Consider the following 17,864-nt stretch of genomic DNA (forward strand, 5'->3'; position numbering starts at 1 on the left):
TTAATAACAGAACATTGTTTGCCACTTTCCCCAGTCACTCCTCAGTTGGACAGCCAGAGATAATGATCCTTAAATCCTTGTTGGTTTCTGCACTGCAGACGAGGGGCTGGCCCATCTGGGTTGTCTTTTGACAGTGGTTTCCTTTAAGTGAGAAACGAAAGGAAACCATCCTGACTCATTACTCTTAGTCCAAGTTGATCCAAATGAGGACTGTGGTGAAGACGAGCTCATTATGCAGCATGTCTGAGATGAAGCAAAGCCAACCAATTGGTGTGAAGAGAAAATGCCCACGTTGGTTCTTTATTTTGAGGCTTTTATTTTTTTAAACAGATATCTAGTGATGAGTGTTAGTTTTACTGGAATACTACTAGCTGTTGAATACATACAGTATGTTATGTTTGTGATGGGCCTGGGTCTCTGGATGGGAGCAGTCAGTGAAGTGTGTGTCCCTTAATGATTGGTCTGTAAGCAAACCAACATGTGAACTGTGGAAACCAGAACAAGGAAGCAGATTAGTTAAACGGCAAATGAATCTTTTGACGATCATTTTATATTCTTGCACAGAAGAACCCAAAGCTTTCTCTCCCTCCGCCGAACAAAGCTGTCTTTACTGTACAGCCGAGGCTGCTGAAACATTGTTTTGCTCATGAGGAGGCGTCTTGATTTGATTGTGTTTTGTCGCAGACCTTTGAGACTTCCTCGAATGAAAAGTGTCTCCTTCGTGAGCTTGTTGAGGCAAACTCGTGCAGAGTATTGGTGGTGTCACTCAGCACCTTCCACTGTGGTTATGTGGAAAACTGGGTATTATCCCTTTAATGTCATAACAATTATTCTGGCAGCAGGGCTTTTTTTTTCTTTTTCATATAAGAGTGATGCAGTAATTATCTCGATCTTGGGCTAATCTTTGGTTTTACTTCCCTTGTTTTGAGATTACTTGACAGCAGTTGTCAACTTGACATTAAATCTACAGTAACTTTGACTGTGTGAAAATTATCCATATATACCCTTTAACCCATCTAACTGGAAAAGCAGTCGTCCATTAGGTGGCGATGGCACACTTAGACAGCTGTGCTTTGCAGGGCAGGCACTTTTTCTGAAGTTACCAGCCCAGACTGGATCTGCTTGGTGACACAGAGAGCTTTCGTTTAATCCAGTGTACTATTGTGCTTTGTTTTTGACAAGCTGAGTTGTTTAGTTGCTTCACTGATTAGTTGATTTATTAAAAAGCTTTTTTGATATTTGATTTAGTCATTTATAAAGCAAAAATGCCAAGTATTTTCTGTTTATACTCTCAAATGTGAGCGTTTGTTGCTTTGTCTTTGTCATGCATAATAGTATGCTGCCAAAGAGGCTTCTACGTAGTTCTGAATTAATGGACTTACTCTTTGAGATCTGTTTTTGAGTTTGAATGAATTAGCAGAATTTCTAACAATTACATCTTCAACACAGTGGATAAAGACGTGGGATCTGAATACTTTCTGAAGCCACTGTGATGTTCATCGGTGTTCCTACTGTTTTCATGTTTGAGCACGTCAGTCACTACACGACTAATACCGTGACACGGACTACATGGAGTAATAGTGTTTGTGGTGTGTTTGCTACTAGCAGCTCAGGTATTAGCCCCAGTATGGAGCTGATAACACTGCTTAGTCAGAGTTCCTCTATCCTCCCTTCATACCTAGTCCTCTGACACATCCCTGCTCCTGTCCTTGTTCATTGACATGCCTGTGGCATGCACATGCTGGTCTCCCAACCTCCAGTCATCTATATCGGTGTTCCTGCGGATAACTTTGTCATAACTGTTAGAAGTCACACCGCTCTAAGCAATGCATCTGCCTGTGCTCAGCCCCTTTGGGTAACTGTCAAACCAGATGTCCAGAGTAGCCATGCAATGCTGAAGACCTGGTAGTCTAACTTTTAGTATGGTGCATTTTTAAGCATCTCAGCTGTGTTGTTACTTCACTTTTCTTCTCTGTAGAACATCAGTCTTAGGTAAGATGTAGAGCTATGACACAAAATGAGGTCTCCATTTGATCTAATTTGATTGGTCGGTATCCTATTTTTTTTATTTATTTTTTTAAGTTTCTGACTAGGTGCAGGCACAATGAAAGCAAAGCAGTGTTGGTACACTGGTGAGGAAATTGGTGCCACCATAAAGAATTGCTCACATTTATCAGTAAGAGTGGGTAATTGGCAGCGTGCACATTGTTCAGGCCACAGTCTGAGCTGTTAATGGGGGATATTTTCAATTAGTCATGCCTCCAGGAGCAAGGCATGCTCTCCCTGTATTTACAAGCTGACTTCCCCGTTGTGTGTCGCTTTGCCTTGTGGCCAACAGATTACTAAGCTCTGATTGTTGACCATTTAAAACTGGTTTCTTTTTTTCTGCAGTTGCATTTTACCTCCAGCCATCTTTCTTCTGTGTCTTCCTGTCTTCTCGCTTATTATTCCTATTGTCTTCCCCAAATTACTGGGAGCACTGGGTAAAAATGGGTTTCTGATATCAGTGTAACAGCCCTGACCCTGGCCAACTCATCTCTCTTTCTGCTACTGATTGATTTTGCAAGTCTCTCTGCCTGCCTTGCTCTCAGCTGAGCCATTCCTGATTCTCTGATTTCACAAACCTGAGTGGATGCTCTGCCTATAGCGGTTTTTTTAACTCTTAAATGAGCAGTCTGTTGGCAGTGAGGAACAGCAGTGTATTGTACTCTCTGTTTGGGTTCAAAAGTATTAAAATGAATGGCTATGTCACTTGAGTCTTTTGAGGCCCTGAGACTGCAAGTTTGAACATGTAAAAATACAAAAAGTGAGCTTACCAGATCTCTGTAGCCCACTGCTCATCTCTGCTTGAGGCAAGCAGCTGTAGGCTACATCAGCTGCTACTGGCATAACACACCCAAATCTATGAGTGAGACGTTGTCAGTCCCTTTGCATCTGTGTAATGTAGTCACTAGGTTTTGATGAGGAAACAAAGACAGCGGAGTGGCATAGGGATGACGTATTTTTTAGGCTGACCCGGAAGTTGGCATCACGCCGGTTCCCTTGACAAAAAAGCCAATGGGATTTTTCCATATAGACTTTTGGATTATTATTCGTCTACTACTGTAGAGTCCTTCCTTCTGGTTTACTTGGTTCTCTGTGGTATCACACTAAATATCTTAGCTTTGGACTGTAGTTAGACAAAATAAGCAACATGCACATGCTAAACAACACGTTGGGAAATCGTGATGCATATCTTAACTATTTTCTGACAGTTTGTCCCAAACACTAAGGGGTGTAATCCACAGATTAATCCGTGTATATATTCATTAGTTGTGTTTATAGCTATTCTTAGTTGACTGTGATTGTGACTGGCATTCATTTTGTTTCACATAGGTACGATAAGGACGGCCACGCCATGGACGGAGAGTCTCTGACGGAGATGAAAGGTGGTGGTGGGGGTGGAAACACCAACTGGAAGACGTTAGCTGACGTTAAGACCGAGCACCTGGGACACGGAGACAAGGTACACATCGCAGCTCTGTGTAGCCTTGCTGCTGTAGACCTGTGTCATTCTTAGCTGTGCTTTGCAAAGGTACTTTGACCTGACGGTTGGTGTGGTGACTCTTCATAATCACTGACTCACAAAGTCACTACAAGACTAGGTATGTGTGATCTTCTAGTGCTTGTTAATCCCCTTGCATTTTGGTGTCCTCTCACAGCCTTGGTGTATGTTTATCTCTGGTATTGATTACAAAGATTAGATAGGCTCTGTTCTTCGCACTCAGTCAAATTTCTGCCCTCAGATAAGTAAAGTAATTTGCTCTTAAAGTATTCAATGGAGAGGTGCTCACAGAAGTATATAAACTGTGTAGAGCAGAGACCTTGTTTAAGTTACCATAATTGCTCTGGGACATTAGTAATCATCACAGTAGGAGGAAAATATTGAATTAAGGCTAGAACAGTAATCGGATGCAAGTGATTATGATGGGGCCCAAGAAGAACAATGCTGCACTGGCTGTAACAATGTAAGACACTGAAGGTGGGACATGTATTGGCTAGCTGGAAGCTCAGTGAAGACTAGTGCACATTATTCCTAAGAAAACAGATGAAAGCATAATGCATGGGTTGAACAAGAGCAACCGTTATCTGGAAACCTTATCTCAATAACGTGTTGTTGCAGTTGTGGACTGTTAACTGTTTCGGATCCAGTTTTTCTACTGTATAAAAATATCATTGGTCTAAAATATTGGTAGGGCTGCTGGGAAATGCCTGCTGTGAGGGCACAGCATATGATTCACATCATTTTCATACTCCTCAAACCATTCAGTGGCTCCTTGTGTCCTGTGGGTAGGGGCAATGACATCCTGACAGAGACCACTCATTTATTTGGGTTTTTCCTTTTATTTGTCGCCTGGCTGTATCCTACCATCTAGAGGCTCACCATGTACCCTAGGCAGCCCCCTGTCAGGTGGAAGGCTTCTCTTGGCATTAGCTCCCTGCTGTTCAGGAGGACAGGTTTGAACGTGGGCTGTGGACACTCATGTTCGTCGTCAGCAAAGCATGTAATGAGGCCAAGTTCTGACAAAGGAGCTGAGCCAAGGCTGTCCTCAGCTGCTCTGAGACATTCCATACAGAGGGGCATGGGGGTCAGGCCTCTCAAGAACCCCCTCCTCCCCCCAGCCAAAGTCTGTTGCAATTAATTGTCCCTGTCAGAAAGCCTTTGTGTCACAATCTCAGACTTCCATATTGCTCCTTTATCCTCTGACAGTAAGTGGCCACCTCCTTCTTGATGGCTTGACACTGCATTTGTAAAGGCCTATGACGGGCTAGAAACGCACTCCTCTGTCCTCTTCCAGCTTCTGCAGTGCCAGTCAGTCACAGATGCTTACTTGATCAGTTGAACATCTTTTGGAAAAGCAGCAGAGGCTGATGTCTGGGTTGTTTTTGTAAATCAAAAATCAGTCATGAGAAAATGGTTCAGTGTGTTGGAGCTGGACAGTTTTCTCATTTTGTTGCTGTCACCACACTCTTAAGGGCTTTTTGTTCATTCATATGTCACTGGGTATTAGTCGTCCTGTTTTGGAAGTTAATTGGGGTCTAATGCCTTTGTCATAATAATGCAATGGTCAGCACTTGGAAAAGAGAAGGGAAGGAGTTGACTTTCATTTTACTTTAAGAATGTGTTCTATATTTGAAAGAAACACATGACTAAATTCTTTTCCAAGCACAGTGTACCTCTTGGCAGAGTATCTCTTGATGGTAATATGTAAAAAATTCTTTAAACTAAAAATGAATCGGGGAGGCCAGATCACTGAAATATTTTAAAGAAGGTTCCTTAATTTTCAAAATATACCAGGCTGTCTTGTTTTGTTTTCCCAGGCCTTTTTTTGGGATGCTAATCATAGATGCCTGTGTCCATACATAGCTCTTCAATTAACATAAGTGCATTTACATAGTGGCATTAATGAGGGGTAAATGTACTTGGATGCATCTTCTTTTTGTAAGCATCTCTTTCTGTCCAATGTGAAAGGAATGTTACTTGCTTGGGTGCTTTCCACTGCTCGCAGTGTTTCCTGAAGGCTGTTTCTGTGCAGACACTTTCTAAAGTTTGCCTCTTCCCCTCAAAAGTTGCAGGTACATTACTAGTTTATATGTATTACTGTGTCAGCTGTTAGGATTCTGGTTGGGTGTGTACCTGCATCTACTGCACAAATGTTGCTTTCTGACTACATGCTCCTGAAAATGTCATCTTTATGTTAATTTCATGCAGTTTCCTGGGTTTCAACAGATTTAACATGCAAACCAAAGAGCATGAGAGCCAGAAGACTGCTTGTCCTAAGAAGTGCATTTCAGTAACATGTGAAAGTGAACTTTTGTTTGTATTATATTTTAGGCAGACTACTACACCTGCATAGCTACCATAGTGTACCTGCGAAAGGAAAACTGCCTTTACCAGGCCTGCCCAAGCCAGGACTGCAACAAAAAGGTGGTAGACCAACACAACGGCATGTTCCGATGTGAGAAGTGTGACAAAGAGTTTCCCAACTTCAAGTACCGCCTCATCCTTTCTGTAAGTGTCTCAGTCCTGGATTCCTTAAAACTTTTCACTTGTGTCACACTCCACACACAAGTTGTATGCTAATGCACTTACTTTAAAGACTTGTTCTTCCTGTGTAGTCCGGAGAGGATCCTTCTGCTGAGGATCCTTCATTCTTCTCAGGCCCTGCCTTTCTACTCTCTGGACTCAGTGTCTTTGTTCAACTTTCTCCTAACATTCACGTGGCTCTTGCCTTATGACCCAGAGATATTTGAAGTAAATTCTGCTGTTTATGTGACACAGTGTAGTGATGACTTCATTTTGGATTTCCTTTACACTTACATTAGAGCTATGTCGTGTTAATTGCTTCAGGTTTCCACACTGTTAGTCATTTTACAGAAAGTGCAGCACTGGAGACAAATACAAGTTCATTTTCTCAGCTGCTTTGTAAAACAGATGTTTTCCATTAAATAGGAAAACTCAGTCAGCATCAGAGCATCTTTTGTTTTGTACTACTCACCGGTCGACATGTTGTTGTTCATAAGCTGTAGCGTAAGCTGTGAATTTGGTTGCACTGTATTATATCACAAGTGCACCATGATTCTGCATGCTGTGCCAGGCTTGCCAGCAGGATATAGGATAATTAGAGGCTATAGCAATTTCTTAAGAGCTGCAGTATGTGTTTAGTTGGCAACATGCTGTATTTAAGCATCCGGCTACTACCCTGTCAGTAAACAGCAGGTCAAGAGACCGTGCACAAAATGACTGTGCACACATTTATCTTTTCTTCCTATTCACTCCTGCCATTTGTTCTGTGTGTGATCCGTCAGGCCAACATTGCAGATTACGGAGACAACCAGTGGGTGACTTGCTTCCAGGAGAGTGCAGAGGCCATCCTGGGCCAGAATGCAGCTTACCTGGGACAGCTCAAGGACTCGGTGAGACTCCCTTTCCTGACTATAATACTGACCTCAGGAAATGCCCAGAGCAAGAGCTAAACTGCAGGCTTTGTTACTGCCAAACACACATGCACGCACGCACACACAAATGATATCTTGCATTGACAAATTTGTGCTTTGGTTTCTTCCAGGCATAATTTTTTAGAAAATCACAAGAATACATTATTTTGCAGTTGAGATTATGAAGGGACTAAGATTTGATTAAAAGAATGTGTACTACTTGCACTGAAACTGAGCCAGTTGTATTTTTCTCCATTTCAGAACGAGGCAGCGTTTGATGAGGTCTTCCAACAAGCCAACTTCAACACTTTTGTTTTCCGCAACAGAGTGAAGCTAGAAACGTATAATGTAAGTAGAACTGGAATGATACTGTAATTAGTCTGATGAAATGCCTACAGGTTTGTTTTCTAAGTGGACTGTTATCACTGCAAGAAAATAGAAAATATGCCAATGTGAAAGACTTGAGGAAATGGAATGATTCACCATTTCTCTTTAAGCTCTGCACTAATAGAACTTAGACATGTTTTTTTGTTTTAGCTGCTGTGTTTTTCTCTTTGATAGCTTTTGCCTTCGTTAACAAACCTACCTAGTTTATCCTCTGACAGTAAGTGGCCACCTCCTTCTTGATGGCTTGACACTGCATTTGTAAAGGCCTATGACGGGCTAGAAACGCACTCCTCTGTCCTCTTCCAGCTTCTGCAGTGCCAGTCAGTCACAGATGCTTACTTGATCAGTTGAACATCTTTTGGAAAAGCAGCAGAGGCTGATGTCTGGGTTGTTTTTGTAAATCAAAAATCAGTCATGAGAAAATGGTTCAGTGTGTTGGAGCTGGACAGTTTTCTCATTTTGTTGCTGTCACCACACTCTTAAGGGCTTTTTGTTCATTCATATGTCACTGGGTATTAGTCGTCCTGTTTTGGAAGTTAATTGGGGTCTAATGCCTTTGTCATAATAATGCAATGGTCAGCACTTGGAAAAGAGAAGGGAAGGAGTTGACTTTCATTTTACTTTAAGAATGTGTTCTATATTTGAAAGAAACACATGACTAAATTCTTTTCCAAGCACAGTAGAGCATCTCTTTATGGTAATATGTAAACAATTCTTTAAACTAAAAATGAATCGGGGAGGCCAGATCACTGAAATATTTTAAAGAAGGTTCCTTAATTTTCAAAATATACCAGGCTGTCTTGTTTTGTTTTCCCAGGCCTTTTTTTGGGATGCTAATCATAGATGCCTGTGTCCATACATAGCTCTTCAATTAACATAAGTGCATTTACATAGTGGCATTAATGAGGGGTAAATGTACTTGGATGCATCTTCTTTTTGTAAGCATCTCTTTCTGTCCAATGTGAAAGGAATGTTACTTGCTTGGGTGCTTTCCACTGCTCGCGGTGTTTCCTGAAGGCTGTTTCTGTGCAGACACTTTCTAAAGTTTGCCTCTTCCCCTCAAAAGTTGCAGGTACATTACTAGTTTATATGTATTACTGTGTCAGCTGTTAGGATTCTGGTTGGGTGTGTACCTGCATCTACTGCACAAATGTTGCTTTCTGACTACATGCTCCTGAAAATGTCATCTTTATGTTAATTTCATGCAGTTTCCTGGGTTTCAACAGATTTAACATGCAAACCAAAGAGCATGAGAGCCAGAAGACTGCTTGTCCTAAGAAGTGCATTTCAGTAACATGTGAAAGTGAACTTTTGTTTGTATTATATTTTAGGCAGACTACTACACCTGCATAGCTACCATAGTGTACCTGCGAAAGGAAAACTGCCTTTACCAGGCCTGCCCAAGCCAGGACTGCAACAAAAAGGTGGTAGACCAACACAACGGCATGTTCCGATGTGAGAAGTGTGACAAAGAGTTTCCCAACTTCAAGTACCGCCTCATCCTTTCTGTAAGTGTCTCAGTCCTGGATTCCTTAAAACTTTTCACTTGTGTCACACTCCACACACAAGTTGTATGCTAATGCACTTACTTTAAAGACTTGTTCTTCCTGTGTAGTCCGGAGAGGATCCTTCTGCTGAGGATCCTTCATTCTTCTCAGGCCCTGCCTTTCTACTCTCTGGACTCAGTGTCTTTGTTCAACTTTCTCCTAACATTCACGTGGCTCTTGCCTTATGACCCAGAGATATTTGAAGTAAATTCTGCTGTTTATGTGACACAGTGTAGTGATGACTTCATTTTGGATTTCCTTTACACTTACATTAGAGCTATGTCGTGTTAATTGCTTCAGGTTTCCACACTGTTAGTCATTTTACAGAAAGTGCAGCACTGGAGACAAATACAAGTTCATTTTCTCAGCTGCTTTGTAAAACAGATGTTTTCCATTAAATAGGAAAACTCAGTCAGCATCAGAGCATCTTTTGTTTTGTACTACTCACCGGTCGACATGTTGTTGTTCATAAGCTGTAGCGTAAGCTGTGAATTTGGTTGCACTGTATTATATCACAAGTGCACCATGATTCTGCATGCTGTGCCAGGCTTGCCAGCAGGATATAGGATAATTAGAGGCTATAGCAATTTCTTAAGAGCTGCAGTATGTGTTTAGTTGGCAACATGCTGTATTTAAGCATCCGGCTACTACCCTGTCAGTAAACAGCAGGTCAAGAGACCGTGCACAAAATGACTGTGCACACATTTATCTTTTCTTCCTATTCACTCCTGCCATTTGTTCTGTGTGTGATCCGTCAGGCCAACATTGCAGATTACGGAGACAACCAGTGGGTGACTTGCTTCCAGGAGAGTGCAGAGGCCATCCTGGGCCAGAATGCAGCTTACCTGGGACAGCTCAAGGACTCGGTGAGACTCCCTTTCCTGACTATAATACTGACCTCAGGAAATGCCCAGAGCAAGAGCTAAACTGCAGGCTTTGTTACTGCCAAACACACATGCACGCACGCACACACAAATGATATCTTGCATTGACAAATTTGTGCTTTGGTTTCTTCCAGGCATAATTTTTTAGAAAATCACAAGAATACATTATTTTGCAGTTGAGATTATGAAGGGACTAAGATTTGATTAAAAGAATGTGTACTACTTGCACTGAAACTGAGCCAGTTGTATTTTTCTCCATTTCAGAACGAGGCAGCGTTTGATGAGGTCTTCCAACAAGCCAACTTCAACACTTTTGTTTTCCGCAACAGAGTGAAGCTAGAAACGTATAATGTAAGTAGAACTGGAATGATACTGTAATTAGTCTGATGAAATGCCTACAGGTTTGTTTTCTAAGTGGACTGTTATCACTGCAAGAAAATAGAAAATATGCCAATGTGAAAGACTTGAGGAAATGGAATGATTCACCATTTCTCTTTAAGCTCTGCACTAATAGAACTTAGACATGTTTTTTTGTTTTAGCTGCTGTGTTTTTCTCTTTGATAGCTTTTGCCTTCGTTAACAAACTTTCATTTTGACTGGCAGAACCGTGTCTAATATACTCAAGTTTGCCCTAGAATGCAGCTCATTTTCAGTGGCTTTGTGAAGGGTGCACACAAAGATTAGCCACGGTCACTGTTTCCTGTAGACCATACAGCTAGACCTTTGTTTTGAGGGAAGCGCATAAAAGAATTGATTGAGCTGGGACTTGGAGGAGGAAGTATGGAGCCAAGCCAGAAGCTGCATCCGCCTTCAACACACAGAAGAGGCCACTGTGTCTGTCACTTTCAGTTCAGCATCCTAACTGCCAATGGCACTGCTACAAGCATGTGCTGGCTGCTGCCTTCAAAGCCCATATTCCTCCAACAGAGACACCTGCACCCCCTCTTTCAGTTATTTTCTTGATCTCAATCCTACAAGCCAGTCATTGTGCCAAGATCTCAAATGCTGTCATGTGTACAGTTTTGTATATTCTTGATGTGGGACAGATCATGTCCTTAACAGCTAAAGCTACAGCTAGCTTGTGCTAGCATGAGACGCTACAGTCAATCACCTCTGCTCCGCCCAGCCCTCACCTTCTCTGCTTGCTCCATGTTCCACCTACCCCCTTTGTGAATGATAAACCATCACAAGTTATAGGGCAGCAACTGTAAACACAGCCTAACTGTATAGCAACTTCCACTGCACCACAGGCAGACACGACACATTTACAGCCAGTATAGTTTGTGAACATCAGCAGAGAAATAAGAGTGGGTAGGGTTGGGTACCAAAACGGTTGATATGTACCAGGCTGAATCACAGTGCAGATTTCGGTGCCACTTAAATGCCCGTTGATTTGAAATGTTTGCTGTGTGGTGTTGTGAAACAGATGATACAGGCAACAGAAACAACACTACATGTCACATGCTAATGGTACGCTCCCTTTACCTCGGAGCTCAGAAGTCAGAGCTGGGAATGGATGGGGATGTTTTTAATGTTGTCAGCCTTTGTTTTATGCAGGGTATAAATTTCACGACAGCCATTGTTGCCGTGGCATCTGGCCGTGATGCTCTGTGTATCTGTGAGAGGTACATGGCCACAGTGGCCGGTGTGCCCTCATCAGAGCTGTCAGATCACTTCCTTCACCTGTGTTTTCTCCAAATCCCATAGAGGGTTGCTGCCCCTCCGACCAGAATGTCAGAGGGGCAGCAACTTACTGGATAAGCAGATCGATGTAATATTTGGCTCTGTCTATAAGCTGTGAGAAAACTTTAAATAAGCACTAATATTGTTAATACTGACAGCCAAGTGAAAACCTTCATATGCAGCCATTATGCATTTATTTTTAGTTTTCACCATGCTAGAAGTGATGCTGGTCATTCTGTCACCGTGACGCCAGCAGAGTATAATTATTGCTCCAGTTAGAGTAATTAAGTGAAATTAGACGTCCTTTCCTGTTCTCTCCTTAATACATCCATCATTTTTCTGACATGTGGTCTTAGGCAACATCAGCAGAGACCAACAAGAGCTTAGTTTAATATATCAATTATAATAAATATACACAGTTACAGAACTTTGTAACTTTCCTGCTCAGGCTGTATACATAAGCCCAGTCAAGGGGTCTCGTGCCTTCTGGAAATGTATGCAATCGAAGCCCAAATGGCCTTGTCCTTCAAATTATGAAATTTATGGCCCGATTCTATGCTGCTTTTTTTGTTTGTTTTTTAAAAGTATCAGTTCTTGTACAGTTTTGGCACAGCACCATTTTAAAAGTACTGTTTTAGCACCGGTGTCAGAAAAATCCTAAATGATACCCAGCCCTAGTGAAAGGGGCAAGCGGCAAAACGCCTTCTGTGAGATTTAGCCTCGACCTGTAGCAGCCAAGAAAGCTACACTGGCAAAGTAAACAAACTGTGGGCATGTATTCTGGATTAAAAGGATACACACTACATTAAGTGTGAATGTTAAGTTTTACACAAAACTCCCACTGCAATGTAGGAAATGTTTTGTTTTTTTTCCAGCTTTTTTGTATGTATGATAGTGTAAATGCTTTGTTAAATTGGAAGGTCATCATGGGTCATTAATTGTATTCAAATGGCATAGGCATGCAACTGCAAAGTCAGCTGATCTCTGAGAATCTTTTATACATTAATGTAAATGGGGGATGTGGAGCTGAATGCCTGCTACATAGAACCTTTCATTCTAAGTGGGTTTCTGTGCTGCCTTCAGCCTTCCTCTGTACAATGACACTTTCAGCCAACCCGCTGTTGTCCTTGCTACTAATGAATATCAGCTGAATATCAGTCATTTTACTTCATGCATTCATTCTATCCTAAACATTTCACCAGCACATGATTTATTACTTCTAAATTAACACATATGCAGCATATAAGTTAATATATGATACCCTAGCTTATATATTGTGCCCAATATGTTCATTTCACACAACTACTGTCACATTAAGCATAGAATCAAAGCTACATTCAAATGGCACCCCCAGTTCTTGAATAAATGAGCATGAAGTGTTGAGGATAAATATGTGGTGCCATTGAGAAACAAAAGCCACGTCACTTACCTGATGCTCTTAAATCAAAGCATCCCATGATTAATTAGTGTTTATCAGATCAAGTGTGATGTGCAGTTGGTTCATGTGGGAATGATGCATAATGCAATCACTTTCACACAAATCAAAATTCCGTTGTGTTTTGGCATTTGAGATGATGATACATTTTGATTGCATGTATTTGTGTAGTAACTCTGGATGAATGACTTGCTTTAAATGCATTCTTTCTTTAAAAAACAACGGGTCAGTGATTGGCTGCTTGTAAATCTTGCAGCTAAAAGTGTTGCACTCTTAAGGTGTTACTGTCCCTCTGTGTCTAGACACTGTAACTGATTTAAGAGTCTGACACTTAAAATAAAGGGGATATTAAGGCTTTTTATGGCAGCACTTCCCCAGTCTTAACCAATGCAGGCCCAGTTTTATACAAAAACGTGGGCGGCTGTGGGTCGTCCCCTAATCAACTTCTCCGCTCCACATGTCAAAGTGGTAGTGGGCATGGCGCTGGACCCTAAGTTGCTCTTGGTGGCCTCGTATGGCAGCTCTGCCACCATCAGTGTGTGAATGGGTGAACAGTCAAGTAGTGTAAAGCACTTTGAGTGCCACAGTATAAAAGTGCTATGTACTGTAAGTGCAAGTCAAGCCTTGTGACTCATTTGACAAATTGTCCTGCCTGTCTGACAATATATGACCATCACCAATTCTATAATGGACTCTGTTACGCTATTCTTACGTTCCAGTGCAAGGTGAAGGTGTGTGTGTGTGTGTTCAGTCATGAAGTGGTTCCTAATACTCACCTTCCTGAGTACTGCTGCCTTTTATTCCACCAAAGATCAATTGCAGTTACCCAGTTTCCAAGAGCCACTTGCACATTGTGTGTGGTGATCAAAGGTTACACTGGGATTTAGAGAGAGGGTCTCATTAATTAAATACCTCATTAGACTATAGTGTACGAGCGCCTGTGTGAATTTACAGTCAACGCTTCATCCCTGCTGCTCTCTTCTCATGTCTGTATAGGAGACACGTGAAATGGTTTCCTTGGCTGTTGGATACTGGAAGTGTTCTGGCAAGTTTCAAGTTGTTAGAAGAATTTTCACAATGGAGCGAGTGTGTGTGTGTGTGTGTGTTGCTCCTCTTAGGCACGTGCACACACGTTCGCAGTGATAGCTGTCGGGAGCCCAGCACAGGTTGTCCTAGAGTGGATCAACACCCAGCCTAGCTGTGTGATGTTGACTGCTTACAGGTTCACACACACGTCATCTGGACTCACCCACTCATCAGCTGTAATCAGTCAACATCACTGTCAGTCTGTATGCTGGATGTAGAGTTCCACAACATTAGAATGCAGTCCTCATTCCTTTTTTTAAAAAGAAAAGCAAGAAGTGGACTTTGGGTATTATTCCTACATTTGATGTAGGAGAAAGAACAGATAAGAAAATCAGTCTTTTGAAAAACAGTGTGACCTTTGGATTTCCTTTCTTTGCCAGAATGTGACTCTGCTAGTGTTGAAACCAAATAGCCAGACAGAAGGCTATAGGTATACATGTGAAACTTCTTCACAGAGCTATAGGCTTTCATTTTTCTGAATGATAAATCCCCAGCAGCCTTTTAGAAACCCAGATGGTCAGCACTTTGAGGTACCCTCTGGAATAAAATTGTGTTATTCACCAAAACACATTGTATGGATCCTTGAGACCTTGTGTATATGTTTAAATGCATTTTATATTCCTGCAGCCTCTGGCAGCTGCTGTTTTTCTTTAAATAATGTGATTCATTCATTGTATATATCCATGTGTGCTAGCACACCGACCTCTTCTTACCTTTGGTGCATTGCTGAAACTGGTGGCAGGGATGTGTATCATCATGCGCTTGCATGATCCGCATGATATTTCCCCAAAGTGCAACCAGGGCCGCTAACTCAGCAGCGTACCTTTTTAACCAGTGCTCCAAAGGTGTTTCCAGATTTTTCCAAGGATCCACACTTATTCTCTCTACTAGGGTTTTTTTAACCTATTGTCCATGTTGCATCTGCTTCCTAACTCATGCAAGATTGTATCCAACGTTAACATCTTTGTTTTGTTCCGTACATTACTAAAGTCTTTGTATCAGGTTCATTTAGCTACACAAATTGTATGGCATGGCAAGTCATTCTTGTGTACCATATGTCAAGTTGTGAAGATGCAAGTCTTTGTTTTCATGCTTGGTATATAACATGAAACAGGCAGTGAAATGGATATAGTGTAGGCTGTTCTTAGAGAATATGGGCACCAGTCCAACATATTGGTGATTTGCAACTCTCCCAGTTCAGCAGCAGAGGATTAATGGAGACAAAATGTGTGTAACCTCTGTTTAAGTGCGAGAATAATGGCCCTGGTAGAGATGACCTTCCCTGTCTAGACGGCTGTGGAGAGGTGGTTATAGCTTTAAAAGCTGCCGCTTTATGTGAAACATTTGACTGCCAGCACAGTTCAGATACCTAAATGTCTCATGTTAAGCTGCTTTGTCCTAGAAGGAAAGATGCCTCTGCGCCATGTTTCCGGTAGACAGTAGTTGCACATTGATTGTTTACAAGCATACTCAGAAATACATCCTGGTGTGTATTCTTGACATCTTGAACATTTTAGTATAGGAGATGACTACAGCTAAAATACAATCCATCCGTGCTTCTATTTGCAGTAGACCTTTGTATGAAATGATGTTAAACATTGTGTGTTGTCCCTGCTCGTCTGACTCGGGGCTTTGCTGTGAAGGAAGTGGATATATATCATATGAATGGCTTTCGTATTGTCTCTCTCTCAGGATGAATCCAGGATCAAGGCCACAGTGATGGATGTGAAGCCTGTTGACCATAAGGACTACAGCAAGAGGCTGATCATGAACATAAGGAAGCAAACTGCCCAGTAGGGACCTGCGACCTATGCAGAGTGTTCTCGTTTGACTTGCCTTTGCAATTTTATTTTGTTTCTCCTCTGAACACAAACAAATTACAGATTTTTGCTGTTACCTCCCAGTGAATGCAATGAATGAGTAGTTGCGCACTAACAGTAATTGTTCACCTTTTCTTTGTTGAATAATTGTGAACAAAAAAGGTTTTTCTTTCCTTGTGATTATTATTATTATTATTATTATTATTTTGCAATGTAAAGCAGAGAGTGGGTCAGTAAGCCACAAAAGAAATCACTTTGTTGTAAATCGGCCAATTTTTCTTGCCTGTGCTGGGTTCATGTGGGAGTGGTGGCTGTTGTGGGCACGAGCAGCGCAGTAGCTAGCACTCGTTTCACCCTCTGCCGCACACTCAGAATGGCTGGGCTGGACCTGCACATCCCTGATAAGACAGTTTACTCTCCCACTTTTAGTGGCTCAATCTCTCACATCCTTGTGGACATAAGCACATATACACATGCATAGTCCAGGAAAATGTACTGCATTATATAGTTGCAAGGTGATGTTCATATTTTCAATACCTTTAACTGTTTTGCGAGTTCTGCGGTTTGTTTGTTTTTTTTTTTTGTTGTTGTTGTATTAACTGTGAGAATAAAGATGTTGTCTAACTGTGGGTGTTCGGCTGTCTGTCAGAGGTGTATTTGTATAAACTGAAGTAAATACTGTACCAGTGATGTGAAAACTTCAGCTTGCAGCACATTAACCTAACCTGTGCCTATTAAAGCAACAGAAACCATGTAGGGCTTTTGTTTTTTGGGGGGTGGGGGTGATTCAAAGGCAGACACACAATGCCTTCTAACTCCTCAGGTTTTGCTCAGATGTGCAACAGGTTCCCCTGCAAACCAGACTTTTATGTTGTGTTAAAGCAGAACATCAGTGAGGCTGCACTTCCCCATTTTTCTTGCGATAGCATCTGGTTTGTGCTGCGGTGTGCAGAGATGGATTAAACCTGTGCAAATGTTAAGAAAAGGTAAGTTTTACTTATCTTATTTTGCCCAACTTCTCATCACTGACAGTTTACCTAGTTGAACAGTTAATGTGCTTCCTCTGTGACTTAGAATTGCAGTCCATCTTTTATTACACCACAAGTCAGATGTTGTAGTGTCAAAGTTTGCCCTTTTCCAGCTTCACACTCCCAGTCTGTCATATAGCAACAACAGACTCTGTAGGGAGGCCCCTTATATGGCCTGTTTGCTCATAAGCTGTCTGAGTTGAAGTATTTTATTCACTGATGCATATAGAACGCTGAAAGGCAAAGGTTTGTACTGCTGCCAGGATAAATCTGTTTGGGTCGAGCCTGTATGTGATAACAGAAAATATTGAACAGGTCATAAAGCGAAGCCGCTGGATAGTTCATTTCTCAAACCTTTATCCATACCGCCGATTGCACAGTTCTAGTAGTTAAAAATTAGATTGTAATGCACTTATAATTGATTTTGTGTTTGTTAGGCTGAGATTGGCTAATGGACTGAATTGCATTTGTTACTCAGGAACAGGGTGTCATTGCTGCTTTATTAGCACTAAACGAGCATGGTTAAATGAAATTGTCACACAACATGGTCAACATTGAATCTGTGACTCTAATTTGGGAAATGGTGCTTTGCTGAGGTGACTGGCTTTGTTTCTGTCACATCACCATCTTCACTATACAGAAAATGTTAACTTGTCTATTTAAGGCACTTATTAAGTTTAATCCATGTCAGTAATTAGTGGTTGTCAGAGTCCCTGTGTTAGAAATTTAAAGGGATCAAAGATGTAATTTTCACTATAGTATTTGGCAGTGAAGTAAAATGTGGGCACAAAATGTTAAGATGGTTATGCTAAGTATTGGTCATAAAGTCCATAAAAGCAGGCTTTGAACAAGTTGTGATATGACTAGAGATCCCAGGTGAATTGTCCCTCTCCTTTTATGTACCCTGGATTCAGTCTGCTGATGGTGTCGGTGCAAACCTGAACTTGTTTTTATTATTTCATACACTAGAAAATGACTTGATTGCATTTCATTTCTGCAGAGTTTGTGGCATAATG

At 41.5% G+C, this 17,864-nt stretch overlaps 1 protein-coding gene across 1 annotated transcript in view; it reads left to right on the forward strand.

The window, feature by feature from the left end:
* Nucleotides 1–16,449, forward strand: part of rpa1 (replication protein A1) — a 31,998-nt gene extending 15,549 nt beyond the window's left edge. Inside the window, exons 13-17 of the mRNA XM_020614882.1 lie at nucleotides 3,376–3,505; nucleotides 5,876–6,052; nucleotides 6,850–6,957; nucleotides 7,240–7,326; nucleotides 15,693–16,449. Of these exons, the coding sequence (XP_020470538.1) occupies nucleotides 3,376–3,505; nucleotides 5,876–6,052; nucleotides 6,850–6,957; nucleotides 7,240–7,326; nucleotides 15,693–15,797 (607 nt within the window). The 3' untranslated portion in view covers nucleotides 15,798–16,449. The remainder of the gene's footprint in view (nucleotides 1–3,375; nucleotides 3,506–5,875; nucleotides 6,053–6,849; nucleotides 6,958–7,239; nucleotides 7,327–15,692) is intronic.
* The last annotated feature ends 1,415 nt before the right edge of the window (nucleotides 16,450–17,864 follow it).

The sequence above is a fragment of the Monopterus albus genome, unplaced genomic scaffold (genome assembly GCF_001952655.1).
Source record: "Monopterus albus unplaced genomic scaffold, M_albus_1.0 scaffold152.1, whole genome shotgun sequence".
NCBI classification, from domain to species: Eukaryota; Metazoa; Chordata; class Actinopteri; order Synbranchiformes; family Synbranchidae; genus Monopterus; species Monopterus albus.